Here is a 27,378-nt window from a genome sequence, read left to right as displayed (position 1 = left end):
CCCAGATCACGGCGAGCCCCCTCCGTTCCTCTGAGGAAGCCACGTGCTCCTCCCCCAGGACGTCGCGTCCCCCGGGGGCCCCCCCATGCCCCGCCCCACTCACCCCGGAGGTCCACGAAGTGGGGGAGGTACACAGTCGCCACGGCCCCTGGCTTGACCTTGATGTCAAACAGAGGCCCGACCACCATCCAGCTCTGTTCCCAGGCCATCTGGTGCAGGAACTTGTCTGAGGCACAGAATTCAATGTCGATGGTCGCGGGCTCTCTCACCACGAAACGGAGACCTGTGCTGGGCCAGCGGTAGGAGCCAGCCATGGGCAAGTGAACTCTGGGGGGAACAGGGAGAGGGGGACACAGAATGACCCAATTCCATTTCACCAGACCCTGTGCGGGGCACTGGGGATCCAGGGGAGTGGCACGGACCCAGACGTCGCAGTCCCAAGGCCTGGGCCGGGAGTCCCAGTGCCTTTGCCCTCTGACGACTCTGGGCCCGTCTCTGAGCTCCATGAACCGTGTCCTCTGTGGACGGGGATGACAGACGCGTCCATCCCAGAGGCGTGAGTGCTCAGGGACCCGGGGCACGCAGAGAGATGAGCACACGCCTGGCGGCAGGGACGTTTCCGTCCTGATGAAGGCGATGAAACAGGAGAGTGTCAATGATTCGTGCCGGTCTGGTCTACACCACGACCCACGCCGGGGAATGAAAGCAACTCTGCAGGGGCCTCTGGCCGCGTTCCCAAAGCTCCCCATGCGGTGAGCAGTGGGGCCATGGGTGGGCGGGGTCCGCAGGGGCGAGGGCTGGGGAGCTGTCTCTCCCCTGAGTCGTAGAGGAGCTCGCAATCGTGACCGCAGATGCCGCGGCTGCCCGTTGTGGGCATCAGTCCGCCGGGACATGCAGGCCCCCTGAACACTGCCTGGGTCCACGCAGACCGGAAGGACTCGCTGTAAACACGACACCTGCTGATGGTTGTCATAGTAACAGAAGAGAAGGTCTTTCTCCACCTTTTCTTTGAAATGCATCACGCAATATTTAGTGGTAGAGTTGCCTGATAGCGTGGATTTATGAAACACTCCACCAGGGGCGCCTGGGGGCTCCGCGGGCAAAGCGCCCTCGTTTGGCTCGGGTCGCGGCCTCAGGGTCCTGGGCTCCCTGCTCAGCGGGGGGCCTGCTTCTCCCTTGGCTCCCACCCACCCTCCACTTGCGCTTGCTCTCAAAGAAACAAATAAGTAAATAAAATCCTCGAAAGGCTCTAACAACAGAAGATGGGAAAGCGGAATAAATCTGGTGAGACGGCTGTCCGACCTGGGTGACGGGTAACGCAAGTACCTTGGACCCCATTTCGGCTCACAGTTGAGAATTTTCACAGTGGAACCTCCTTTTCCATGATAAAAGCACGGACTGAGGATCTCAGCCTTTTCCATGCTGCAGGCTTGGAAGGGGAGGGGACCCCTGTGCCATGGGTGTGGTGGGGGGAAAGGTGTGAGGACGGTGACCTGGGAAGCCAGCCCCGGACAGCAGGCCTCCCCCACACTCACCGGTGCAGGCTTCTGTCTTTGTCAACCATCTCGATGGCCACAGGCCCCAGGGGACCCCAGAAATCATCCTCAGTCCCCAGAGGCCCCGTGTGCTGCAGGTCCTCTGGAGGGGCAGGAGAAAGCAGACCGACGAGTCCCTCCTGGGCGACTGGAGGGGAGAGTCCCTCTGGAAACAGGCAGGAGAGTGGCCAGCTCTAGGTTCTCCTGTCTGGCCGCCCTGGCCCCTCATGGAGAGACCATGGCGGGGGCCCCTCCCAAGGCTGGACTGCCTGGCCCACGGCGGGGAGGGTCTGAAGTCTCTGTCCCTGCTCTTGTGACTGCCTCCCTGCTTGCTTGCTGCCTGCAGAGGGCCAGCCCTGCTGCCTCAGCCCAGCACAGCCCCAGCCCAGCTCCTGCCCTAGCCCAGCCCCTGCCCCAGCCCAGCCCCCAGCCCCTGCCCCAGCCCAGCCCCAGCCCAGCCCAGCCCCACACCCCAGCCAGCAGTGTTCCACTTCCCCACACGCTACAGGGGGCAACTGTGAGCTGAACGTGGATCAAAAGATGGACGGCGGGGATGGAGAGGTGACTTTCAGGCCCCAGCCCCCCAGACTGGGACAGAGGGAGGCCAGAGTCCTGCCAGACTCTAGGACTGGACGGCTTTCCATGGGGTAGGTTCTCCTGGGGGAAGCCCGCCCTGTCCCATGCCAGCGGCAGGGGTTGGAGCCACCCCTCCATGATGCTGCCAGCCTGGACCCCTCTACTACCCGACTCTCGTCTGTCCTGCTGGAGTGAGGATGTGCCGCTCGTCTCTCCCTCGCGTGGGCCCTCGTTAGGCACCGTCTCGCGTGGGCCCTCGTTAGGCACCGTCTCGCGTGGGTCCTCGTTCGGCACCGTCTCGCGTGGGCCCTCGTTAGGCACCGTCTCGCGTGGGTCCTCGTTTGGCACCGTCTCGCGTGGGCCCTCGTTAGGCACCGTCTCGCGTGGGCCCTCGTTAGGCACCGTCTTGCGTGGGTCCTCGTTAGGCACCGTCTCGCGTGGGCCCTCATTAGGCACCGTCTCGCGTGGGTCCTCGTTCGGCACCGTCTCACTCGGCTTCCTAGACACAGAGGCCTTCATTCTCCTGGGATCTCAGAGGAAGCCGGGCCGTCGCCATGACGTCCTCGCGTACATTCTGCTTGTCCCAGCTTGAACGTGTGGCCAGAGTCCAGGCTTCTCCAGTGGCCCCTTCCTTGGGAAGGACCCTGTGAGGACTTATTTAGAAAATGTCCCCGCTCCCCTTCCCCCAGGGGATTTACAGGTAACAAAGCCCAGATACAAAGGTGGGTCAGGCCAGGTGGAGACATCCCATTCGTGGGGGGCGTGCATACTGTCTCCCTGGTTACCAAGGAGTGTGGGCCCCGTCCTCTGGGAGCCTTTTGGGCACCAATCCCAATCAAGGTGTAATAGGCTGGTTCAAATGTCTACTAGGGTAAATTGTAACTCAGTTGGTCACCTAGCCTCACTGTGGAGTTTCCTGTGTGTGTTACCTGTGCGTGGCCAGGCCCGACCGCATGGCCTTTGCCATGCCCTCTCTTGGAAGAGGTGTGGCCCCAAACGTTAGATTAGATTCTTGATGCTTGGCGCGAAATAAAGCTTTGCTTGACCTTCGCTTTGTATCAGTCTCACTCCTTTAATCACGGACCCATTATTGGGGCACAACAGACCCCATCTGCTCAGCCCTGCACGGCAGAGCTGGAACCGGGGGTCCTCCTGACCCCCCACGGCCCCTCTGAGGGCTGACAGGTCATTCCCCCAAAACAGAATTTACATTTCTAACACATCCCCAGGCCAGAAGTCACTCAGAACGGGCACAGCTGCCGCACTCGGCTGTGCTCTGTTCCTCAAAGGAGCCGAGCTCCGAGCCTTTCCTCTGCCTGGAATCCGCTCCCTTCTGGGCCCAGCAAACAGCTCCCGTTGTTCAAGGCTCAGCCCCGCTCCTCAGGATAGGGTCAAACCAGCCCCGAAATGCACTTTCAGTCCTCCTAGGGGTGCCGACTTGGGCTGGGGGATAACCGGCACGAAGTCCCCGTTCCCTGTGGCATGCAGAAGCTGTGGCGGGTCTGCGGGGAGCCGACGCCCAGCCTCACGTCCTTTCCCTCCGGACTGTGGGTGAGCACAGCAGCCACCAGCGCGGGCACCAGCCACAGTCAGGGCTGAAGTGCCCCAAACAGGGGGAGCAGGGGGGCTGCAGCTCATTCCCCGTGGGGAAGACGGACTCTGCCCCGGGCTCACCCCCTAACCCCCAGCCTGCATTGGTCTGGTCCCAAGCTTCTTGCTCTTTGTCTTTGCCTCCCCCTGGAGGTCACTGTTCCTTGTTCCTGGCCCCACTCATGTTCCTGGAGCCTCTGTCCTGGTCTCCTCCCTGGTCCTCCCCCAAAGCAACTGGTTCTATTTGCATAAACAAACGGGCTTCTTCCTGGCTCTGGCTGCCTCCGCCCCATCTCTCAGGGACCCAAGGACTCAGCTCCGGCCTGGGCCAGCCCCGTGGGGCTCTGGGTCTCCCCCACCCCCAATGCCCGTACCATCTGCTGGGGATGAGCAGCGGCGGTTTCTCGTCCTCCAGGGCTCGGAGCATCCGGGTCACCTCCTCACTCAGCCCGGTCTGGTCCAGCCTGTGGGCACACAGGAAGCCTGGTTCTCCTGGGCTGTCGGTCACCCTGTCGGGGTCTCGGGGTGCTGGCCTCTGACATGGGTGGGTTGTCTCTGCGTGTGTGAGCCACAGACAAGGTGGCAGGCGAGACGCTCCGCGCACTCGGCTGTGCTCTGTCTGGGGAGGCGTGTGCCCCACTTGTCTCTTCTGTCGGAGCCGTCAGGTGTCCATGTCAACTTTGGGAGGTTCCCGTGTACCCCGTGCAGTCCCCGGTGTCTGGTTCCCCAATGTCCAGTCCCCCACCCCCTCCGTCTGAGAGCCCAGGCTCTGTAGACCCCCTCCAAGGGCCGAATGGAGCTGCCAGGGGCCAGGGCACGAGGGTCTCTGAGTGAGCCCCCCCACGCGGCGCTGAGTGCCCCAGGGCCAAGCTAGGGGCCGCAGGGAGGGGTGTCGCCAGAAAGATCAATAGGCTTGTTTTCAGGCTCTGGAGAAAGGAGGTAGAGAGAGCCCATTGGGGACAGGACTCAGGGTGAGAGGGAGGGTCACCAGCTCTGCTGTGTGCTGGTCCTGCCGGGGGGGCCATTCCCCCTGCCGGGGCCTGGCCGGCTCCTGCTTCTCCTGAGGTCTCGGCCTCTGGGCCCCCCAGTCCACTGCATCCTCCCCAACCCTACAGACTCAGAAGACCTTCACTCTCCCTTCACAGCCCCCGTGGAGCTCAAACGTCCCCATTTGTGCCTTAGCACATGACTCGCGTCCCTTTGTTCCCGCTGGAGTGTGGCATCTGGAGGGCAGGGCCCCCGTCCGCTTGCTCCCTCCTGTGGCCTCAGAGCCTGCCTGGGGCTGGGCCCACGGGAGCCCTGCGGGTCTCCTCACAGTCGCCCACCTCGCTCCTGATGATCACACCGCCCTGTCCAATTCTCTGCCCAGACCATCTGCCCTCTGACTCTCCTTGGACTCCCTGCAGCTCACAAGGCAGAACCATTACACAGATGTGGACCGCAGAGTCTCCAAGGAAGACCTCCCCGTGCCCCACAGCCCAGGTCAGTGATGGAGCCGGTGAGGAGCCCCTGCTGACCTACATTTATGGGTCCTTCTCCTTCTCCCGTCCACTGGTGCCTCCACCACCTCGCCACCCTGCACGCCTCCTTCTCCCCAGCCCCTGCCGCAAGGCCCCCGCAGGCCTTACCACAGGAGCCTGAGCTGGCAGGTCGGACGCCTGAGGCCTTCGCAGAGCAGCTGCACACCGGCGTCCTCCAGCTCGTTCTGCTGCAGGTCCAGCTCCATCAGCCTGGGGCTGGCACTGAGCGCGGAGGCCAGGGCCCTGCAGCACCTAGATGTGAGGCCGCAGCCGACCAGCCTGTGGAGGAGACGCGCCCCTGCCGCCGTCAGCATCCCGGACCCCTGTCCTGGGGAGACCGTGGGCTGGTTTCCCTTTCTGATGCCCGTGGCCCTTAGGAGGGTCCGGGGCCTCCCCTTCTCCCGTGAGACTCCCCCGAGCCACCGGCCCGCTGGCCACACTCACCCCACTGACGGATCTTCCCCAGGGCCCCTTGCATGGGGGCACCAATCATGTCGACGGGCACCCAGAGCCAGCTGACATGGCAGACCCGGGGGAGCGAGGGCCTTCCGTTCTGCTCTGTGCTCCCCAGTGCCCGTCTGCCCCACGGATCTGGGGCAGCTCCCGCCCCCTCCCCAATCCACCCGCACAGACGGCCAGTGAGGACAATTACCGCAGCCTGTGTAGCCGGCAGCCCGGCTCTTTCAGCCCGTTGCAGAGGCTCTCGACTCCTAGGTCCAGGAGCGGATTGAAGCTCAGCTCCAGCTCGGTCAGGGTCTCAGGGGTGTCCAGCACCCAGGCAAGGCCTATGCAGCCCTCAGCTGTGAGGCTGCAGTGGGTCAACCTGTGGGAGACACGCGACACCTTCGCCTCCCGGTGCTTGGCTCTCACGCAGCCCCGCTCCCTCCCTTCCATCTCCAAGGCAACCCGAGGCTCTTCCCTCCTGCCCTCTGGCCTCTGCTCTTCCCAGCACCTTCTTCCCCAAGTGATGGGCTCCATTCAACATGCCCCACCACGCAGAATGCACCGGGACCCTTGACCATGGCCCATGCAACCTCTTCCGGGGCCGTGCCAGTCTCCAGCTGTCCCCCGGGACTTTGCTGGAGTGTCCTAGATGGTCTTGGCTCCAGAGGCAATAAAGTCCTGAGCTCTCCCAGTGTTTCCAGTGAGGGCAACGAGTCACGTCGGCCTGACCTAGCCTTGGTGCTCTTGGGGGAGCACGCCTTCTTTCTGTGACATGACCCCAGGGAGTCGGCATGAGCCAGATTTGGGCTTTCCTGACAGAGGGGTCCTGCTGGTGCCGGCTGTGTCCTCACCTGGTTCCCGTCTCAGCTCTCCTGTTTCCGGTTGTGGAAACTGGGGCGAGACTGTTGACCTCTCTGGGCCTCAATTCTTATCGTCTGGGAACCAGAAATGGTTGTCGCTGCTATGCTACGTGATTCTTTCCTGAAGTCCCCAGAGGACACGGAGATGATGAAGTTCTACACCCACGTGAGGGGTCCGTGGAAGTTGGATGTCTTTCCCCCAGGGCATGAGGTTGGGTTTCTGAGTCCCTTGCAGAAGCCTTTCCTCCAGACCCAGGCAACTCTCCTTGCAACGGTTTTGGGAGGGGACCCAGGAAGTCACAACGCAAGGCTACATTTGCCTTCTTACTCTGTTGGCTCCCCTTTCTCTCCAGCCCCCCAGCCTCTGGCTTTTCTTCACTTCCCTTGGAATCTAGCTTAGATTCCACGATCCGTCATTGCCAATGTCCTAAAGGTGACCTTCTGTCACATCCTTCTGGCTAATCCCAAACTCTGCCATCTTCCTGCTCCCGAACAAAACCCCTACCCCTGCCTGAGTCACAGGGCAAGTGCGGCCATTGGGAACCACAACTAGGAGCCTTGGGGATGCCTGGCAGGTGGAAACCCCCCACTGTACAAAGACCATTTCAGAATGATGTCTTCCCCCAATCTCCACAGCCAACCCTCACACTCTCAGCAGACAACTGGACTCCTACCTCACAGAGGAGAACGGAGGCATGAGATGGAAACCCCGCAGCACCCCAGAGTCCTACTGTGTGCCTCCGTGCCTGCCTCCCTGGGTCCCGTCCCTGCCTGCCTTCCTGATACAGTGGAGGAGGCTGTCCCTCCTCTGCAAGGTCAGTCATTCTTCTTCCCCTCTCAGCTGCTTTCTCCTTTTTGTTTCGTTCACCATCAAATTTCAAATTTAGGTCTTCTTCTTAAATGCAAGCAACTGGTCACACACACACACACACACACTCCCATTTAGCTGGTTCTGGTTTCCCTCTGCTTTAACTTGTTTCTCTTCTTTCCCACCCAAGTCTTAGTATTGTGGCCTCATTTTCTACCCGTCTCCCTCTGCTTCCTCCATTCCAGTCTGGATGTTGGCCTGACATGACAGAGGCTGTTCCTGCTAAGACCACCGGACTGCCCTCATGCTAATCCAATGGTGGACAGCTTTTAGCCCTTGCTTTACATGGCTTCCCAGTAGCAGTGACCCCTGCTGGCCACACCGTCCTTGGAACCCTCCGTTCCCTTGGGCTCCATGGAGCACACTCTCCTGGCGCTCTTCCTACCTCCCTGGCAGCTCTTTCTCAGTCTGCTTTGTTGGCTTTTCTCTTCCTGAGCAGTAAACACTGGGGGGATTCCCCAACGCCTGACATGCAGTCTTGTCCTTACAAATGAATTTTAGGATCAGCTTGACCATGTCTGCGAGAAACGCAGCTTTGATTTTGATAGGGACTGAACTGAATCTGTGCAGTAGTTTGGGGAGTGTCGCCATCATAACGATATTAATTTTCTGATCCATGAACATGGGATGTCTTTCCATTACTTAAGTTATCATTTAATTTCTTTTAATCATGTTTTGTAGTTTTTGGTATATAAGCCTTGCTTTTCTTTTGCTAAATTTGCTCCTAAGTATTTCATTCTTTTTGATGCTATTGTAAGTGGACTTGTTTCCTTAATTTTGTTTTTGGGTTGCTCATTGCTAGTGTGCAGAAGTAGGACCGATTTTTACATGTTGACCTTATATCCTAAAATCTCGGTGAACATGTTCATTAGTTCTGATGGCTATTTCTGTGGATTCTTCATGATTTTCCATATGTAAAATTATGCTGTCTCCAAAGAGCGATCATTTCACCTTGTCCTTCCTACCCTGGAAGCATTTGTTCATTTTCTTGCCCAACTGTCCTGGAGAGACCCTCTGGCAGGATGTTGAACAGAAGAGCCCTCAGCTTCCATCTCAGATCTTCTTCCCATCCCTGTTTCTGAGCAGGACCCACCTCAGACTCACCGCAGGGTTTCCAGACAGCAGCTTGGGAACCTCAGGGCCTTGCAGAGACTCTGTACCACAGTGTTGCTCAGGCAGTTTCCACTCAGGTCCAGCTCCTTCAGTTTTCCAGTGGTCCGGAGAGTGAAAAAGAGAACCTTCCACCAGGCATTTGTGACTGGGAACCCTCTGAGCCTGAGGGAGGGGGAGAGGGGGAGAGGGACAGAAGCAGCATGAGCTGTGTGGGTAGGGTCTGGGGTGCACAGCCCTGCAAAGCCCTGTGCGGCTCTGCCCCTCAGAGTGCCAAGCTCAGGACCTACTGAGCAGCTTCCCTGATGGCTCCTCTGTCCCCCACGCCCCTGGGCGGCATGCCCCTCCTGTGTGCTTCCTCACTCTCCAATCCTTGCCACACCATCCTGACGTGTTCATTTTGTGAGTCTGTGTCTGTCCTAGTCTGGAGTTCCTCCAGGGTGGGGGTTTCTCATCCTTTTTTATCTGCAGTGCCCAGCAGAGGTCCTGATGCAGAGGAAAAGCTGGCGGGGCTTTCCTCCCTTCAGTGCAGACACACCTGTGTTCCTTTGGCACAGACATTCTGGAATCCTGGGGCCCAGAAGGGAAAGGAGGGAGAGGCGGAGGGAGCAGGGGCCGGGAGAGGTGGTTTGAGGATGACACGGGAAGGGAATGGTATAGACTGTGTGTACTGCTGTCTGGGTTGGGACCCCCTCCCCTTCCACGATGGAAAGGGTCCCCAGGAGCAAGCACCAAAGGAGAGCGTCTCAGGTTGGATGATGGCCTTCATCGGAGGGTGTTAGAGCTGACTCTGCCCCACATAATTTCCCTCACTTAAATGTTTCTGTCCTCACACATGCTTCAGCGATCTCATCTACGTCCGAGGCTTCAGCAGCTCAAACTCTGTGCCGGCGGGTTCCAGACAGGCATCTCTGCCTTCACACCCGGAAGTCCCTTGACTAATGTGTCTCAATGTGCCCCCTACTCGGTTAGTCTTCCCTCTGGGTCTGCAGAGCCACACAGAGGCCAGGAGCCGGGGCCCCAAAGCCAGGACCCCAGCCTCACTCAGCGTCCTCGGCTGCAAAAGGAAGGCGGCGGGAGACCCTCCTGCAGAGGGTTTTGTGAGAGATAATCAAAACCTTAGCTTCATAGCTTTAATAGTCCAGGAGGCTCGACGCTACAGACATACCTCCCCCCAAACCATCATCTGAAATCTTAATTATTTAAATTCCTTTTATGCTTATTTCGTTTTGTGGAATTTGAACCATAAATTCGGAACTTTCTCTTTCAGCCAACATATGGCGTCTGTCATCAGAGGGGCTCTCGTAAGGAACAGACATTTATCATTCAAAGTGTGTACTGCTTCATTACCAGACGAATGCCTGGAAGCTGCCCGTTCCGACCATGTTGGGTTGCTGGGTCAGGCCTCTGCTCCCTTCCCCTAATCTCCTGCCAGTCTTCCATTTCTCCCCAGCTGCCCTGTATGTTCAGAGCGGCCCCTGCTGCTCCCCTGTCTTGCCTTCCCCGGGCTCAGTCCCCTTCAAATCTGCCGTACACGGCAGCCAGAGTCTCTGACTTCCCAGGGGGCTCTCTCCATCAGCCACCACCCCTGTTCCTTCCAGACCTCCCATCTACAACCACGCACAGGGAGAAGGCACCTGCGCCCAGGAATATGCAGACGGTCCAGCCCGTCATGGTGCCTTCCCCGTGCAACATCACGTGGTCATTCAGGCATTCACAGAAGCTGTGCTGAGCTCCTGCGCTGCGCAGGGCAGATGGCCTTGGTACGAAGACCACGACCTGGGCGCCAACCGACTCATTTAGTGAAGGCTGTGACTCTTGATCTTAGGGTCGTGAGTTTGAGTCCCCATTGTCGGGGGTAGAGATTATTTAAAAAATAAAGATAGAGACTCTCAAGTAGAATGTGAGCACATGGCTCAGCTCTGCCAGAGAAAGGTGTGTAGAGGAAAGCCTGCGGGGCAGACCCTGGTTCTTGCGACATCATCTCTGAGTGACAGAAGTCTGGCTCCTGCTGATTTCATCGGCCTGCCTACCAAAGCACCCCAGCCTTCTGCAGTCAGCACGAACTTTATCGTGAAAAGAAGAAAACGTAAAAAGATCAGAGAATAAATCCCCGAGTCCAACATTTCTTCCTCTGAGACCCTTTATCTGCCCTACTCGTGGGCTCCCTCCCTTCCCCAGCTCCTGCCGAGCCGTCCCTGTGGGCACCGCTCTCCAGTCTAATTACGGGACAGGCATCCGTCTTCTCCCTCAGACTTTGAGTTCCTCGAGGGCAGAACTGTGTTTATTAGTCTGTGATCTCATAGCATAGAGCCTAGTGAAAAATCAGTTCTTAAGTGTTCATGGAATGAATCATCCCGGGGCTAAGTGATCTGGAGGGCGACCGTGCTGGGGGGACCCTGTAAGGGACGTTCACGGTGCTGCCGGGTTGGAGGGTGGTTTGAACAAGCTCTCCCTCAGCTCAAACGCAGTGGGTTTCAGGCTGTGCCTCATGGGCACAAACAAGGAAGCCACTTTTTCAGGGAAAAACAGAGACTCTCCTGCAGGCACACACATTCTCAGGTGACAGGCGGGACGTTTCAGCGCCAGTGGTATTGTCAACAGTCATGGGGGGGGGGTTGCCTGATGCAGCTGAGGGAGTATTTCTCCAAAGAGAGTGAGAAAGAGAGAGAAAGAGAGAGAGAGAGAGAGAGAGAGAGAGAGAGAGAGAGAGAAGTCAGGCTAGCGTGGGGGCAGAAATATGCCCAGAGAGAAGGTGGCAGGCGTCACAGACACAGGACAGGGAAACCACAGAAGGCGCCCCCAGAGGCAGGCAGGACGCTGCACAGGATCCTAAGAGGACAGGGAACCAGGGTCAGATTTGACAGTTTGAAGTCACTGGTGACCTCATTCCTCTAGCCCTGGGCACCAGGCTTAGGGGGATGGGACCTGCGGAGGGGTTGGCGGGAGGGGTGTGGGGTACTCACAGAGCCACATGGAGGGGGTTCCCCATGTGTTCGTGCTGTCCATACTCTTTCAGTCGAAGCTCCTTCACGGTACAGAATTTAATGCAGAACATGAACACCAGGAGCTCCAGGTCAGTGTGGACGTGCACCCTCGCCCCATGGAAGGGGGCCATCGTGTGTGTCAGGAAGTCCTTGTCCTGAATCTCGTACAAACAGTGCAGCATCGGCAGGGAGCTCTGCTGCAGAATGGGGAGCTGGTTCCTGACCTCCTCCTCAGCCCAGCACAACAGTTTCCGTTTCCTTTCTGCAGGCACCTTGCCCTGGAAGACGGCCTCCATCTCCCGCTGCACCGGCTCGCTCAGAAGTCCCAGGACGAAACATGTGGTTGGTGCCTCAAACGGGTCAAAGTCCCCATACACATTTAGCAGGTCTTCCAGCCCTTGGATACTGTCGGGGGGATGACACTCCTTGTCCTCACTCCCCAGCACGCAGGACACGGCTGCAAAGAACTCTTGGAGGTACTGGTGAGCAAAATCGTAGTCTGGGGAGGAGGGATGCTTCCGAAGAATGCCCATCTCTAAGAGGGCAGAGACGGTGTCCTCCAGCTCATGCTTCCTGAGATCCTCCCAAACGAGCAAGGTCTCTCTCTGCCTGATGCCCTTGGCAGCCAGAGAGCAGAGGCCCCTCAGCTGAGTCCCAAGAGGCTGGGCTGGCAGAGCCTGGGCAAGGTAGTGCAGACAAAGGGCAGTGGCAGTCTGGGAGGGCAGCCCGAGTGACTCTCCCCGCTTCATCTGCTTCTTCATGCAAGTGCAGACCAGCCAGGACACCAAGGGCACAAGACACATCGTCAACAGTGGTTGGTTTAACTCAACCGAGGAAAAGGCTCTTTTTGCTTTGTTTTTACTCTTGAAATATTTGTAGAAATATTCCTTCCGGCTGGACTCAGAGAACCCCAGGACCTTCACCCACCGTGGCTGCTCGACAGAGAGAATGAACAGGTGCAGAGCCGTGGTCCGCGCTGTGATCAGCAGAGATGCCCCGGGGAGGATGGTTTTCCTCAGCAACCCGAGCAGCAGTGTCTTCACCGGCTGCGGCTGGTCCCAGTATGGACATACCTCCGACTTCTCCTTCACAAAGACCCATTTTAGCTCATCCAAACCATCAAGGATGAGCAGCAGCTGTCCGGGCTGAGACAGGATCTGCTCGCTGGGAGCTGTGGGGGCAGCCCAGTCCTTTGTGATGAGCTCCTTGAGACTCATCGTCTTGGACTGGGCCAGCTGTCTGCAGCTGAAGTAGAAGACGTGTTGGAAACGGTCCCTGTAGAGCCGGCCTTCCTCCCAGGCCCTCCTCACCTGTCTGGCCATCACCGACTTCCCGACTCCAGCAACTCCGTGCAGTACAACTGCTCGACCTTCTTCCTGAGCACCCAGGCCTGGGCCAAATAAGTCTTTGACCTCAATCAACCGACCTTGCTTCTCCGCCCCGCTGTGATGCCAGCTCCCCTTGCTCTGGGACTCCAGGAGACTGCCGTGAGGTTGATGGAGAAGCAGCAGCTCTATGAATTCTTCATGCAAATCCTCATTTCCCCATGACTTTGTGGGGCAGGGCCTCTTTCTCTTCTGGTGCTGGTGTCTTTTTCTGATTCCTACGCAAGGGAGGGAAAGAGGGGACATAAAGGCAGAGCTTACATCTGGTCCTCTGTTCATTCATTCGCTCATTCATTCGACAGCTGTTTTAGGCAGCCCCTCCAAGCCACGTGCTGTGCTGGCTGCCAACACCAGCATGTTCTTGCCACTGCTGTGGAAGGAGTGTGGGCTGCAGGTAGAAAATCCCAGCTTGCCTTGACTTGACCAAGGCATGCTACCTGGTGACTTCATGCTGTAGATAGTCACCAAGGGCTTGGTCTGTGCCAGATGCCGCTCTGGAGGCTGAGGGTAAAGAGGGAAGGAAGCGTACAACGCAACTGCTCTCATTAAGCCTGTGGCCTGAGCCATTTGCTTCACTGGGCCTCAGTTTTCTCGCCTGTAAACTGGGGATCATGATATCTTCTTGTAGGAGGTCACAGAGGAGTGAAGGAGATAACATTGACCTCAGCACCCACCACTGAAGCACAGGCCAAAGACGTCCTTCTGCCTGCACCTGTGGTTGTCCGTCTGAAGGTCGTGTCCAGGAGGAGCCCTTGACCAACGGCAGATGGCAGTCCCCTGCCCCCAGGAGAGACAACTGGTGCGTTCTACACTGTCTCCCACAGATTCCAGAAACATCAGATCTCAGTTTCTCACTGGGCAGGTTACAGTGTCTTACGTTGTGTGTGTCAGCCTGAGGTGCCGACGGAGGCATCAGTTCTTCTTGGCACCATGTTCCCCAGAACATCCTCGTTCTCTTGGATCTGTTAGTACTCCCACAGACCTAAATCTTCTATTTTGGGTTATACTCTAAAAATCCTCCCCCTGCCACCAGTACCTCCAACAATATGCTTTCGTACGGGGGTTAGCAGACACTAGTCCAATCCAGTGGGCCACCTGTTGTAAAACCTATAACTTGAGAATGGTCGTTGCATTTTTTAAACAATTGAAAACAATAAAAAGAAGAATATTTCACAGTATGTGAAAGTTATACAAAATTCAGAATATAGTGTCCATAAATATAGCTTCACTGTCTCCCTGCCAGGCCTACTGGTTTGGGTATTGCTAATGTCTGCTTTTGGGCTACAGTGGAGAGTACAGTATTTGCCATGTGGGCCATGTGGCCCACAAAGCCTAAAATATTCACTGTCTTCTCCTGTACACAGAAAATCTGCCTACTTTTACTCTTCTATGTATCAAACTCTGTACCATGCAGATTTTGCACTTCCTATGAAACTGTTGTTGGGATATTATTTTATTCAAATGTCCCCACTGAGTAAGTCCCTTAGAATTTAGAATTGGGGGGAACTGACATTAACAAGATGGGGAATAGGAGATACTGGTATTTGCTCCCCCCCCCCCCCGCAACAATTAGCTTTTCATGAATGCCAATAGCTTCAGGAGAACCCAGGACTTCAATGAAGAGCCTACAGCAACACAGTGCCAAAAAAAAAAAAAAAAAAAAAACCAAAAAACCCCAAACAAACCCAAAAAACCCCAAAAAAACCCAAAAACAAAAAAACCCCCACCCACCCCACAGAAAAAGGATTGCTGCGGAGATCAGCCTCGCATAGACATCTGGGGAAGGCTAGGGACAATGGAGAAGGGTGAAGGCTGCAAGTGTCAGCCATTGTGGTCCCCAGAGGTTTGCACTAGGGAGGAACTAGCAGTCTTTGCTGCTTAAGACCTCAGTGGCTCTACTGTGGACTCCCAGCAGGTTTCACAGAAGAGGACCCCATCATGGCTGTTGGTGTGGACTCCAGTGGCCTGCTACAGAGTGGACACCAGCAGCTTCTGCCACTGAGGAAACCAACAGCATCCCCACCATGGACTCCTCAGTGCGGAGATGATACTGTGCCCCTTTTCTGAAAGTGTTGTTGCATTGCCCTGGGGTCAAAGTTGCCAGCCTTCCCAACTGTGGGAGTTATTCATTGAGTTATCTACCTGTGTAGATAGATGCTCTGGACCCCAGAGCTCTGGATGCTCTGTGCATATCCATGCTTTAGACCCCCAACTCTTTGGTTACTCTGGACACCTCTGCATCAGATACCAGTACACCACCATGAGGGTGCCTGCAAGCTGGAATCAGTGCCAAAAGAGATCCCCTTGGCCATGATATTCCCACGGGCAGAATAAGACAGCAGAAGGTCCCCAGCAGCCTTGGCTGCTGACCCCCATCCAGCCTGTGCCCTCACACCCACCCACAGATGAAGACCTTTCCAGACCAAAACCAGTCTATAAAGTCTGGAAGATGTGAATGTTCCATCCAATGCACAAATGTGAACACAAAGCTGCAAGAAACATGAGATGATAAGGAAATAGGACACCCCAGAGGAACACCACACATTTCCAGCAATCAACCCTCCCCACTAAAAAGGAAATCTGTGAAGTGTTAAAGAATTCAAAATAATTCTTTCAAGGAAGCTCAGAAGGGTACATGAAAACACAGGTAGATAACTCAATGAAACCAGGAAAACAATACACAAACAAAGCAAGAAGTTCAACAGGGAGACAGAAATCATAAAAAAGAAACAAGTAGAAATTCTGGAGCTGAAGAATACAGTGACTGAAATGAACAAACATGCAATGGAGAGCATCAGCAACACCAGCGATCAAGCAGAAGAAAGAACCTGTAAACTCTGAGGCAGGTCATTTGTGACCATCCAGGCAGAGGACAAAAAAGAAAAATGCATAAAAAAGAGTGAAGAAAGCCAATATGAATTATGCACACCATCAAACAAAGTATTATTTGCATTATGGGAGGCCCAGAAGAGAAAGAGGAAGAGATGTAAGCTCATTAAAGAAATAATGGCTAAATATTTCCCACAGCTGGGGAAAAGATATGGACATCCAGGTACATGAAGCTCATAGCTCTCCACACAGATTAACCCAAAGAGGATCTCACTTATATAAATTACAATAAAACTGTAAACAAACAAAGAAACAAACAACCTAAAGACAGGGAATTTTGAAAGGAGCAAGGAAAAAGAAAAAAAAAAAGACTCATCATATGCAAGAGAACTCCCAAAAGGCTGTTAGCAGATTTCCCAGAAGTGACACTTTGCAGGCCAGGACTGAGTGGGCAGATATTTTTATTCAAAGTGCTGAATAAACACTTTTTGCCAACCAAAAGTACTTGACCTAGCAAAACAGTTCTTCAGAAATGATAGTGAAATACATTCCTAGGTAAACAAAAGCTCATCACCACTAGGCCTGATTTGTAAGAAACACTAAAGGGTGTTCTTCAAGCTGAAATGAAGGGATGCTAATTAGTAACTTAAAAATACATGAAAGTGTAACTCACTGGGAAAGATAAGTGTAGAGTAAAATTCAGTATGTTCTTAATCCTGTGACGGTGGTGTGTAAAACACTGAACGCTAGTACAAAGGCTAGAAGGCAAAAGTATTAAAAATAACGAGTTACAATAATTTGTTAATGGGTACACAATGTAAAAAAAGATACAAATTGTGACATCAAAAGCATAAAATGTGTGTGTGTGTATATGGAAGTAAAAGGGTAGCATTTTTGTATGTGATCAAAATTATGTTGTTATCACCTTAAAGTAGAGTGCTATAGCTATCAGATGTTCTATGTAAGCCTCATGGTAGCCACAAAACAAAATCTATAGTAGACACACAAAGGATAAAGAGAAAGGAATCAAAGCATGCCTCTATAAGAAATCATCAAATCACAAAGGAAAACAGCAAGAGAATAAGAAAAGAATAAAGGAAGAGCAAGGCAGGCAGGAAACAATAAACAAGATGGCAATACTAAGTCCTTAGCTGTAGAAATTACTTTAAATGTAAATGGATTAAATTCTCCCATCAAAAGACAGAATGTCTGAAAGGATTAAAAAAAAAAAGAAAAAAAAAAAACCCCAACACCAAGACCCAGTGACTTGCTGTCTAAAAGAGTCTCATTGTAGCTTTCAGGACACACTTAAGCTAAAGTGAAGGGATGGAAAATGATATTCCAAGCAAATGGAAATCAAAAGAGAGAAGTAGCTACACTTCCTCTAGACAGAATAGACTTTAAGTCAAAACATGTAGTAAGAGAAAATGAAGGTAATTAAATAGTAATGAAGGGGTGAATTCATCAGGGTGTTTTAACACCCAAATTTGTCAAGCAAATATTAACAGATCAGGAGGCAGAAATAGACAGCAGCACAATAATAGCAGGGGACTTCCAATACCCCACTTCTAACAATGGAGAGGTGATCCAGAAAGAACATCAGTAAGGAAATGCTGGACTTGAATCACATGTTGGACCAAAAAGAACATTTGTGTTAGACATGCAGACCCCTCCATCCAACAGCATCAGGATTCATGTTCTCAAAAGCACAGAGAATGTTCTCTAGGACAGATCATATAATAAGCCTCAACAGGTCTGAGAAACTGAAACCATGTGAAGTATTTTTTCTAACCACAATGATACGAAACTATAACTTGCTAACATGAGGAACTGGGAAAATTTATAAATAAGTGGAAATTAAGCAACCATCTGAAACAATCAATGGGTTAAAAGAACAAATTAAAATTAAAAAACAAACAAACAAAAATCTTGAGACAAGTGAAGGTCAAAACATAGCATACTAAAACATATCCCCAGGGGCAGAATAAGAGATCAGAAAATCTGCAGCAGAAGTTATTCTAAGAGGGAAGTTTACAGTGACACATGCGTACATAAAGAAGAATGAAAGGTCTCAACAAACAGCCCAAGTTTACACTGTAAGAAACTAGAGAAAGGAAAGCAAACTAAGTCCAAAATTAGCAGAAGAAAGGGAATAACGAAGACCAGAGCAGAAATAAATGAGAGGCTAGGAAAGCAAAAATCAAACCAAACTTAAAGCTTATTTTTTAAAAGATAAACAAAATTGACAAACATTTAGCTCGACCAAGAAAAAAAAAAGAGAGAGAGAGAAGACTCAAATAAATAAAATCAATTTCTAATGAAATTGAGGAGACAAGGTTGCTTTGAGTAATCAGACACCAACAAACTGGGCAACCTAGAAGAAATGGATAAATCCCTAGAGACACACAACTAATGAACAGACTTTTAACTAGAAAGGGGATTGAATCAGTAATTAAGAATCTTCCAAAGGAAGAGTAGGTAGCCACTTCCCATGTCACGTTATGAGGCCAGTTTTGCCCTGATAACAAGGTCAGGCAAGAATGCTACAAAAAGGGGCACCTGGGTGGCTCAGTGGGTTAAGCCTCTGCCTTCAGCTCAGGTCATGATCCCAGGGTCCTGGGATGGAGCCCCACATCGGGCTCTCTGCTCTGCAGGGAGCCTGCTTCCTCCTCTCTCTCTGCCTGCCTCTCTGCCTACTTGTGATCTCTGTCAGATAAATAAAGAATTAAAAAAAAAAAAGAATGCTACAAAAGGGAAAATTACAGCCCAACATCCCTGATGAACATACATGCAAAAATCCTCAACAAAATGCCAGCATATCCAATTCAAGAGCACAGGATCATATACCATGACCAAGTGGGATTTATGTCTGGGATGCAAAGATGGATCAACACAGGTAAATCAATAAATGTGATATACCACGTTAATAGAATCAAGTATAAAATTATATGATCATCAGTAGATACAGAAAAAGCAGTTATCAAAATTCAACTTTTTGTTTCATGATAAAAACTTTCAACAAACTGGGTATAGAAGGAACATACTCAGCATGGCAGAGGCCATATATGAGAAGCTCATCACACTCATCACACTCAAGGACAAAAGGCTAAACCTCTTCCTCCGAGATCAAGAACAAGACAAGGATGCCCAATCTCACCACTTTCTTTCTTTCTTTCTTTCTTTCTTTCTTTCTTTCTTTCTTTCTTTCTTTCTTTCTCTCCCTTCCTCCCTCTCTTTCTTTCTTTCAAGACTTATTTATTTTGGGGAGGGAGAGGGAGAGAGAGAATCTCAAGCAGACTCCTTGCTGAGCACAAAGTCTGACATGGGGCTCAATCTCACAACCCTGAGATCTTGACCTGAGCTGAAATTACAAGTGAGATGCTTGACCGGCAGAGCCACCAGGTGCCCCCTCACCACTTCTTTTTAACGTGTTACTGGAAGTCCCAGTCAGAGCAATTAGGCAAGCAAAAAAATAAAAGGGATCCAAATCATTAAGAAGTAAAATGTTTCTGTATACGGGTGGCATGATCTTACAGATAGAAACTGTAAAAGACTCCACCAAAATGTTCTAGAATTGATAAAGGAATTCAGTAAACTTGCAGGATACAAAATCAACATAGAAACATCAATTGCATTTCGATACACTAACAATGAACTATCTGAAACAGACACTTGCCTTGCATCAAAAACAATAAAATACTCAGGGATAAATTCAACCATGGAGGTGAAAAGCCTGTGCATAGAAAACCATAACATACTGATAAATTGAACAAGACACAAATGAATGGAAAGATATTCTATTTTCCTGGATTATAGGAATTAATATTGTAAAATGTTCACATGACCCAAAGCAATCTACAGATTCAGTTCAAACCCTATCAAAATTCCAATGGCATTTTTCATGCATATGAAAAAATGCAATCCTAAAATTCTTATGAAATCACAAAAACCTCATAGCCCAAGCAATTTTGAGAAAAAAGAACAAAGCTGGAGGCATCACACTTCCTGATTTCAAACATTATTACAAACCTGTCGTGACACGGGTATTAGAGAGGGCACGGATTGCACGGAGCACTGGGTGTGGTGCAAAAACAATGAATATTGTTATGCTGAAAATAAAAAAAACCCCAAAGAACAAAAACAAACAAACAAACAAACAAACAAACAAACAAAAAAACCAGTATGGTACTGGCGGAAAAAACAGACACAGAGATTAATACAACAGAATTGAAAGCCCAGAAATAAACCCTGCATATATGGTCAGTGATACTTGACAAGGGAGCTGAGATACTCAATGAGAAGATCATCTCTTCAATGAATGATGTTGGGAAACTGGACGTCTGTGTGCAAGAGAATGAAACCGGACTCCCACCTTACAACACCCACAGACATTAACACTGAATGGATTAAAAACTTAAACGTAATATCTGAAGGCATAAAACTCTTAGAAGAAAATTTGAGGGGAAAGGCCCCTGACATTGATCTCAACAATCATTTTTTGATATGACACCAAAAGAAACAAAGCAAAAATATGAAACAAAAGCAAACAAAAGAAGAAACAAAAGCAAAATATGACACCAAAAGAAACAAAAACAAAAATATGAAGTGGGACTACATCAAACTAGAATGCTTCTATGCAGCAAACAAAATGATCGATAAAATGAAAAGGCAACCTGTGGAAAGGGGGCACATTGTTAACCACACATCAGGTAAGGGGTTAATATAAAACATATATAAAGAACTCATACAACTCAACAGCAAAACAAAAACAAACACAAACAATGAGCAAAGGACCTGAACAGATATATTTTTTTTTTTCTAAAGAGGATGTACGAATGAACACCACTAATCATTAGGGAAATGCACACCAGTAGCACCTGACATCTGTCTGAAAACTATCTTCAGCCGGACAGGCTGTAATGGGTTGGCGAGCATGTGGAGAAGAGTGACTCCTGCACACTGTCAGTGGGAATGTAAGTTGGTGCAGCCACTGTGGAAAACAGTATAGAGCTTTCTCAAAAAATTAAAAATAGGATTGCCATATGATCCAGGAATTCCACATCTGGGTATTTATCCAAAGGAAATAAAGATCGGTTTCTTGAAGAGACACCTGCCTCCCCATGTCTGTTGCAGCATTATTCATAGCAGCCAAGACATGGAAACAGCCTAGGTGTCCTCTGGCTGATGAGTGGATAAAGAAAATGAGGCACATATATACAGTGGAATATAATTCAGCCATAAAAAGGGAAATTCTGCCATCCGTGACAACACAGATGAGGTTGGGGGGTATCATGCTAAGTGACATAAGTCAGAGGGAGAAAGACAGATATAGAGTACCACTCAGATGTGCAACGTAAAACAAAAAACAAAAAACAAAAATCCAAAAGTCAAGCACATAGAAGCAGAGAGCAGAATGTTGGTGGCTAGGGGCTGGGGGTGTGGGAAATGGGGAGACATTTTTTGATGGGTACAAGTTGTAGTTATAAGATGACTAAGTTCTGAAGGTCTAATGTACAGCATGGCGACTATAGTTAAGACTAGTGTGGTTCATACTGGAAATTCGTGGAGTGACTAGATCTCAAGGATTCTACACACACACACACACACACACACACACACACAGGTATGGGAGGTGATGCATGTGTTCGTTAACTTGATCACTCATGGTGATCACATCACAATGCATAAATTTATCAAACTGTCACTTTGTACACTTTAAATCCAATTCTATTTGCCAGATATACTCTAATAAAGCTGGAGAAAATAAAGAATTTAGAATCAGGGAAAAATGTGTTTCTTTTGATTTGGTCTTTTCTACTGAGTAAGCTGCATTGTGTAACCCTATTACATTTCCCTTTTCTCCTTGGTTGCTAGGATGCTCAAAATCAATAATTATTTGCAAGTAATTCATCCTCATGGCTTTCACGTTTGCTTCATTTTAAGGTTATTGCATTGGTATGTTTCTGTAAAATGTTCTCTAATCCTTCCTTCTTTCTCTCCTTCCCTCCCTCCCTCCCCTTCTAAATAGAAGGCAGCATAACTTATCAAGTCGGTCAATACATTCTCAGCCTGGGCCACACACATTTCAGGACCCTGAATTCCACAAGTTCACTCCTACCTGGGTGCAGAAAGAATCCTTTCCCCTTAACATCTCTCAGATTTCAGGAGGCATCTCTGAGCATTAGGGTCAGTTCTAAAGGTATGTCTTGGCAGCGGCTAAGACCCTGGGTGGCATGAGGAGCCTGTGAGCCTGACTGTCCCTGTTGCCCACACGGCAGAGAGAGCGTGATGTGGGGCTTAAAGGTGTGGACTCTGGCATCAGGGAGACCACAGAGGCTGAAACCCACCCCTGCCTCCAGGAACCTGCAGTCTTCCCTCTCTGAGTCCTGTGTTTCTCATCTCCACGATGGGCGACAAGGGTCTCGACCCCATGGAGGGAGGGGCTGTGACATTTGAGCAGCTGTGCCCCACACTGGGTACAGAGCCTGATGTGTTTCCTGCACTGGGTAAAGCACCTGCATTGTAATTTCCAAGGGCCGCCTAGAAATGGTGGCTTAGCCCGATGGAGGGACGCCAGCCAGCGGGGTTTTCTGGAGAGGGGTTTCGAATGTGCTTGAGATCCTCTGTGCTCAGCCTGCCTGTCTGGCCCGACCCGTGCCTCAGCCCCTCCTGTCCTCTCCAGGAGCTCTGCAGGGACCTCACCTTTGCTGTGCTTTCCAGATGTTTCAACCAGGAGCCACTCAGCTCTGGGAGCCTCCTGCTTTCTGGTCTTGCGGCTGAACTGTGGTGGGGGCACCCAGTCCTCCAGGACTGCGGTGGACGTGGAAGCACTGGGTGACTCCTGGAGTAGTGACTTTTGGTTTGAGCAACATGGAAAGACTTGGTTAAAGGAAAAGGAAGGGTATCCTGGGGGGGAAGACAGGAAGGAAATTGCCAAATACTGAGCATCCCTTTTTTGATAATTTTATTAAAAAAATTTTTTTTTTATTTTTTAAAAGATTTTATTTATTTATTTGACAGAGAGAGATCACAAGTAGGCAGAGAGGCAGGCAGAGAGAGAGGAGGAAGCTGACTCCCCACTGAGCAGAGAGCCCAATGCGGGGCTCAATCCCAGGACCCTGAGATCTTGACCTGAGCGGAAGGCAGAATCTTGATAACTGAGCCACCCAGGCACCCCTTGATGTTTTTTTCTAAAAATTAAAAAAAAAATTGACACAGTAGGGAAGGAGAGAGAAAACACAGGCAGGAGGAGTGGCCAGCTGGGGAGAAGCAGGCTCCCTGGTGAGCAAGGAGTCCGATGCGAGACTCAATCCCAGGACCCTGGGATCATGACCTGAGCCGAAGGCAGAGGCTTAACCCACTGAGCCACCCAGGCGCCCCCTGAGTATCCCTTTATGTCAAGACCCTCTGTTCTGAGCTCTCGATACAGTCCTTTGGGATGGGTGTTGCTAATCTCAGATTTAAAACCATAAAGATTGGGGTGCCTGGGGGGCTCAGTGGGTTAAAGCCTCTGCCTTCGGCTCAGGTCATGATCCCAGGGTCCTGGGATTGAGTCCCGCATCGAGCTCTCTGCTCAGCAGGGCGCCTCCTTCCTCCTCTCTGCCTGCTTGTGATCTCTGTCTGTCAAATAAATAAATAAAAATATTAAAAACAGGTCATGATCCCAGGGTCCTGGGATCGAGTCCTGCATCGAGCTCTCTGCTCAGCAGGGCGCCTCCTTCCTCCTCTCTGCCTGCCTCTCTGCCTGCTTGTGATCTCTGTCAAATAAATAAATAAAAATATTAAAAAAAATAAAACCACAAAGATTAAAAAGAACCCACCTTACCCTTTCAAGGTCATCTACGTCTCCCCCATTCCTCCAACCATAGTCAACCACGAACCTACTTTCTACCTCTCTAGATTTGCCTAGACATCCCATATAAGTTGAATTCCATGCTGTATGGTCATTTTTACTGGCTTCTTTAACTTATCAAGCATTATTACTATTAAGCATTATTATTTGAGCATTATCCGTGGTGTGGTTAATACTAGTACTTCCTTTTTTCACGGGAACCTAACTTCTGTGTATGTGGAAGCTGTAGTTCACTGGTCCATTAGAGGATACACATTTGGGCTGTTGATGGTTTTTGCCTTTGCTGAGTAATGGTACAATGAAAATTCACAGACACGTTTTTACGTGAAGGTATGTTTTCGCTTCTCTCGGGAGTGGGTAGGGTGTTTTTTATTTTAGAGAATGTGGGTAAAGTGTTCTTTTAGAGGGTGATGAAAATCTTCTAACATTGATGATGGCAACCACTGAGTTGGACACTCTAAATGGGTGAGTTCTGTCTCAATAAAATGATTACCAAAAAGAATCATAAAGATAGAGACACAGTTTTATCCTCTTAGTAGCTGGCCTGGAACTTCCTTCCGGCATTAGGTAGAGAGACGCTGAGAAGCCACTTGGTGGGGTCAGGAGCCTCATTTATAGTACAAGTAGTTAGCAGGCAGCATCTAAACACAGGACCAGCAAGCTGGGACAGGGCGGCTGGTCATCAGGGGAGAAACAGTGGAACCAGGTGCTGCATGGGGCAGAGCGGGGAGATGGATACTGGTGGGGGCACCAGAAGGCCTTTGTGGGGGGACATGGGACCGGTCTAACCCCCCCAACACCATTCATCAGTAGAGCTGCACTGAGGAGCGTGAAGGCAAGGGGGAAGCAGGGACACGGTGGGGATGAAGTGACTTGCTTCGATCACACAGATAGCAGGAATCAGGGGAAAGGAGGGCATTGGAGCTCAAGCTCGGGAGAGGAGAGGGACGCTGGGCACCAGGGGAGGGAAAGCCGAGGCACTGCGAGATCAGCAACGGGGACTTCCACAGAGCGGCAGCAGGGATGGCTGGTTCCAGGTTCCAGCCTTGGGTCTGTCTGCAAGCGCTGTGTGAGCATGGACCAGTGCTTCCACACTGGGCGGAGGGGCCTCTCAGAGCCCAGATGAGAAGGGGAAGAGGCAGGGTGTGGTTAAGATCTGCAGCCTGGGCAGGAGTTCCTGGATGGGGCTGTCGGGTGAGCATGACTCTGATTCTGGCTCAGGTCGTGATCTCAGGGTTGTCTGCTTGAGCCTGGTGCTGGGCTCCTCACTCAGCGCAGAGCCTGCTCGAGATTCTTCCTCTCTGATCCTACCCTCCTGCCCCCTTCTTAAAATAAATAAATCTTAAAAAGAAAAAAAAAAAGATTTTTGGCCTAGGTGACTCAGGATGGTGGAAGTAGAAATATGAGCTGTCAGGAGAGGGGACTACGGGGGCTGAGGAATGAGCCTGGCCTCCTCTGGGGATCATCCACCATGGAACCTTCTAGACCACCGTGGCCCTGAGGATCTTCAGTCCTAAGACAACCTGCTAAGCTCCACCTGGGGAAGGGCTGTGTTGCCCGTGAAGCTCCGGCCCGGTAATGCGCCGCCCGCCCCGCCTGGGTCTCCTGTCCCCATCTCTCGCTTGGAACAGGCTGTCACCTCAGTGCTGGAACCTTCCTGAAGATCACTTCCAGGCCGCCCGCCTCCGCCACCCAGCCTGGCTCCCCCACCCTGCTGCCTTCCCCTTTGCCCCACCCAGAGCCCTGAGTGGCCTCAGGCTCATCTGGGTGGAACCAGCAGGAGGTCCCGGGCCAGGCTTACGGTTCTGAAGGAAGCATCTGGATGTGCCTGGCGGCTGTCTTGAACTCCTGGTGGGTGAGTCCTGGACGAACGACAGCACCTCGGTGGAGGTGGGCCCGCTGGGGGACTGCATGCTGGGTGCGCCCGGGGAGCAGGGCAACGGGGAGCCCTCATCTGCGGGCAGCAGACAGAGGTGGGGGCTTGTCGCCGGGCGGGCCAGGACTTGGGCACCGAGGCTCTGGGCATGGAGCCGCTCTGCTGACTGCACCGGGAGAGGCCCGGAGAGGCCAGGGACCCCGTGAGCCGGGAGACCGGATTTCTGGGGCCCTCACGAGGTGCCAGGCTCTGTGCTAAATGTTTCCCACGGATGAGACCGTGATCGCTCTCACAGTCTGAACAGGCAGAGGCGGGATGGGGCTTGCGGGGTTAACACCTGTGCAGCTCCGGGGTCTACACTGTCAGCACAGCTGAGCATGTGCACCTGGGAGTGCACCTGGGAGCTGGCGCCAAGCCCCTGCATGGGCCTCCCTCCTCCATCTAGGATGTCAGCCCCTCCCCCCAGGCGCCCTGGGAAACCTGTTTGGGCCTAGAAATGCACTTGGCCAGGAGAAGGGTCCAGAGTCGATGCCCAGAGGAAGGCCTGGAGGGGGCTCCAGGGTGGGGGTCCCCCGGGGGTCAGGGGCCAGGCCTGTGGACAGAGGGGGGTTCTGCGCTCACCTGACATCAAGGCCGCCTCTGCCCGGGCCTGGGCGCAGAGCTGGCTCAGGCCCATCTGCTCCCAGGTGTGCAGGGCCAGGTCCCAGGCCTGCTGCTCCCCGTGCTGAGCCACCAGCTGTGAGGCCACCTCCAGGGCCCCGGGCTGCTGCCCACAAGCCGAGGTGAGGTGGGGCCGGGGCCCGCCGAGGGGCTTCTCAGGCAGCCGAAGCTGGAACTCCTTCAGCTCCTCCTTCCCCAACATGTCCAGGTACCGGGCCAGCCGCCACTGGACTCCGCTGGCCATCTCTGTTCCGCGGACGCCCTTCGGGTTGTCCACAGGGGTGGGGCTGGGGGGTGCAGGGGGGCGTCAGGCAGAGGGAGGACAGTGGCGTCCCTTCCTCTTTGTCCCTCCCCTGTCCCCCACTGCGACCATTCCTCTGCACCTGGCAGACTCCTACACAGCACTCGGACCCCCCTTGTGTGAACCCCAGAGCCTCTGCGGAGAGCAAGGGGGTGGGGGTGGGGGGAGAGGGAGGAAAGCCCCCCCCCCAAAGAAGGAGCTCCGCACTCCGTCAGGGCGCTGGAGTGGGCTGCGGCCGGCCAGCAGAGTGGATGGATGTGCCAGAGACACTCACCCTCTCTGCTCCTGGCGGTCCTCGCCTGACTCAGCTCAGAGCCAAGAGCTCCCAGGCCCCCCGCAGGCCCCTCCTGGCCGTGGGACACGGTCCACAGAGAAGAGCCAGAGTGAGAACGGAAGCCACAAACCCCCCACAGAGGAAACCAGGCTGGGTGTGCCCGGGACAGGGGAGGGGCCACCTCCTCAAATGGTTCTGGGCCCAGAGGGGCCCTGCCCCCAGGGTGGGGTGGGGCCAAGACCCACCTGCCACCCAGTGCCTCTCCCACTCAGCAGCCAGGGTGTGGCCTCTTGGGATGGGTGGGGGCCTGTGAGTCACCAGGGGAACTCCTTCCCAAGCCACTCTGGCTGGGCCAGGGAGCCTGTCCCCAGCCTCTCCGGGGTGGCCAGGCTGCCCAAGCCCCACGGCCTGTCCTGCTAGCCACGAGGGCACCCAGGTGGGCGTTTCATCCGGGACGGGCTGCTTGCTGGCGCTCAGCCAGGAGACACTGCCACCAGGAAGCAAAACGGTCCCTGCCCCAGGGCCACAGAGCCGGGCCTCTGGGGAGACAGGCACAGGCTTTCTTCCTCTTTTGTCAGTTGGCAGAAATTAGGGTCTCTCCATGGAGGGAGGCGTGAGCAGCAGGTCCCTGTTGCCTGGCGGTTTCTGGAGGCCCCGTGGTTTGACACAGCGACCGCCCTTCGGCACACCGCCACCTCTGGCGCTTCCTTC

The 27,378-nt window shown here is 52.5% G+C and overlaps 1 protein-coding gene across 3 annotated transcripts in view; it reads right to left on the bottom strand.

Annotated features, from left to right (window-relative positions):
* NLRP1 (NLR family pyrin domain containing 1) overlaps positions 1–26,870 on the bottom strand; it is a 33,973-nt gene extending 7,103 nt beyond the window's left edge. For all 3 annotated transcript variants that reach the window (XR_014304994.1, XR_014304995.1, XM_082707811.1), the window contains exons 1-12: positions 26,668–26,870; positions 26,054–26,379; positions 25,358–25,510; positions 22,407–22,610; positions 11,470–13,093; positions 8,498–8,668; positions 5,874–6,044; positions 5,330–5,500; positions 4,076–4,165; positions 2,279–2,610; positions 1,536–1,701; positions 104–327 (exon numbers count right to left, since the gene is read on the bottom strand). Coding sequence is in view for 1 of the 3 variants with exons in the window: in XM_082707811.1 (XP_082563937.1) it covers positions 104–327; positions 1,536–1,701; positions 2,279–2,610; positions 4,076–4,165; positions 5,330–5,500; positions 5,874–6,044; positions 8,498–8,668; positions 11,470–13,093; positions 22,407–22,610; positions 25,358–25,510; positions 26,054–26,336 (3,589 nt within the window). In the remaining 2 variants the exon portion in view is untranslated. The remainder of the gene's footprint in view (positions 1–103; positions 328–1,535; positions 1,702–2,278; positions 2,611–4,075; positions 4,166–5,329; positions 5,501–5,873; positions 6,045–8,497; positions 8,669–11,469; positions 13,094–22,406; positions 22,611–25,357; positions 25,511–26,053; positions 26,380–26,667) is intronic.
* Between the last annotated feature and the right edge of the window lie 508 nt (positions 26,871–27,378).

This window comes from Mustela nivalis (assembly GCF_964662115.1).
Source record: "Mustela nivalis genome assembly, chromosome: 17".
NCBI lineage: Eukaryota > Metazoa > Chordata > Mammalia > Carnivora > Mustelidae > Mustela > Mustela nivalis.
This window is presented reverse-complemented; position numbering and strand designations above follow the sequence as displayed.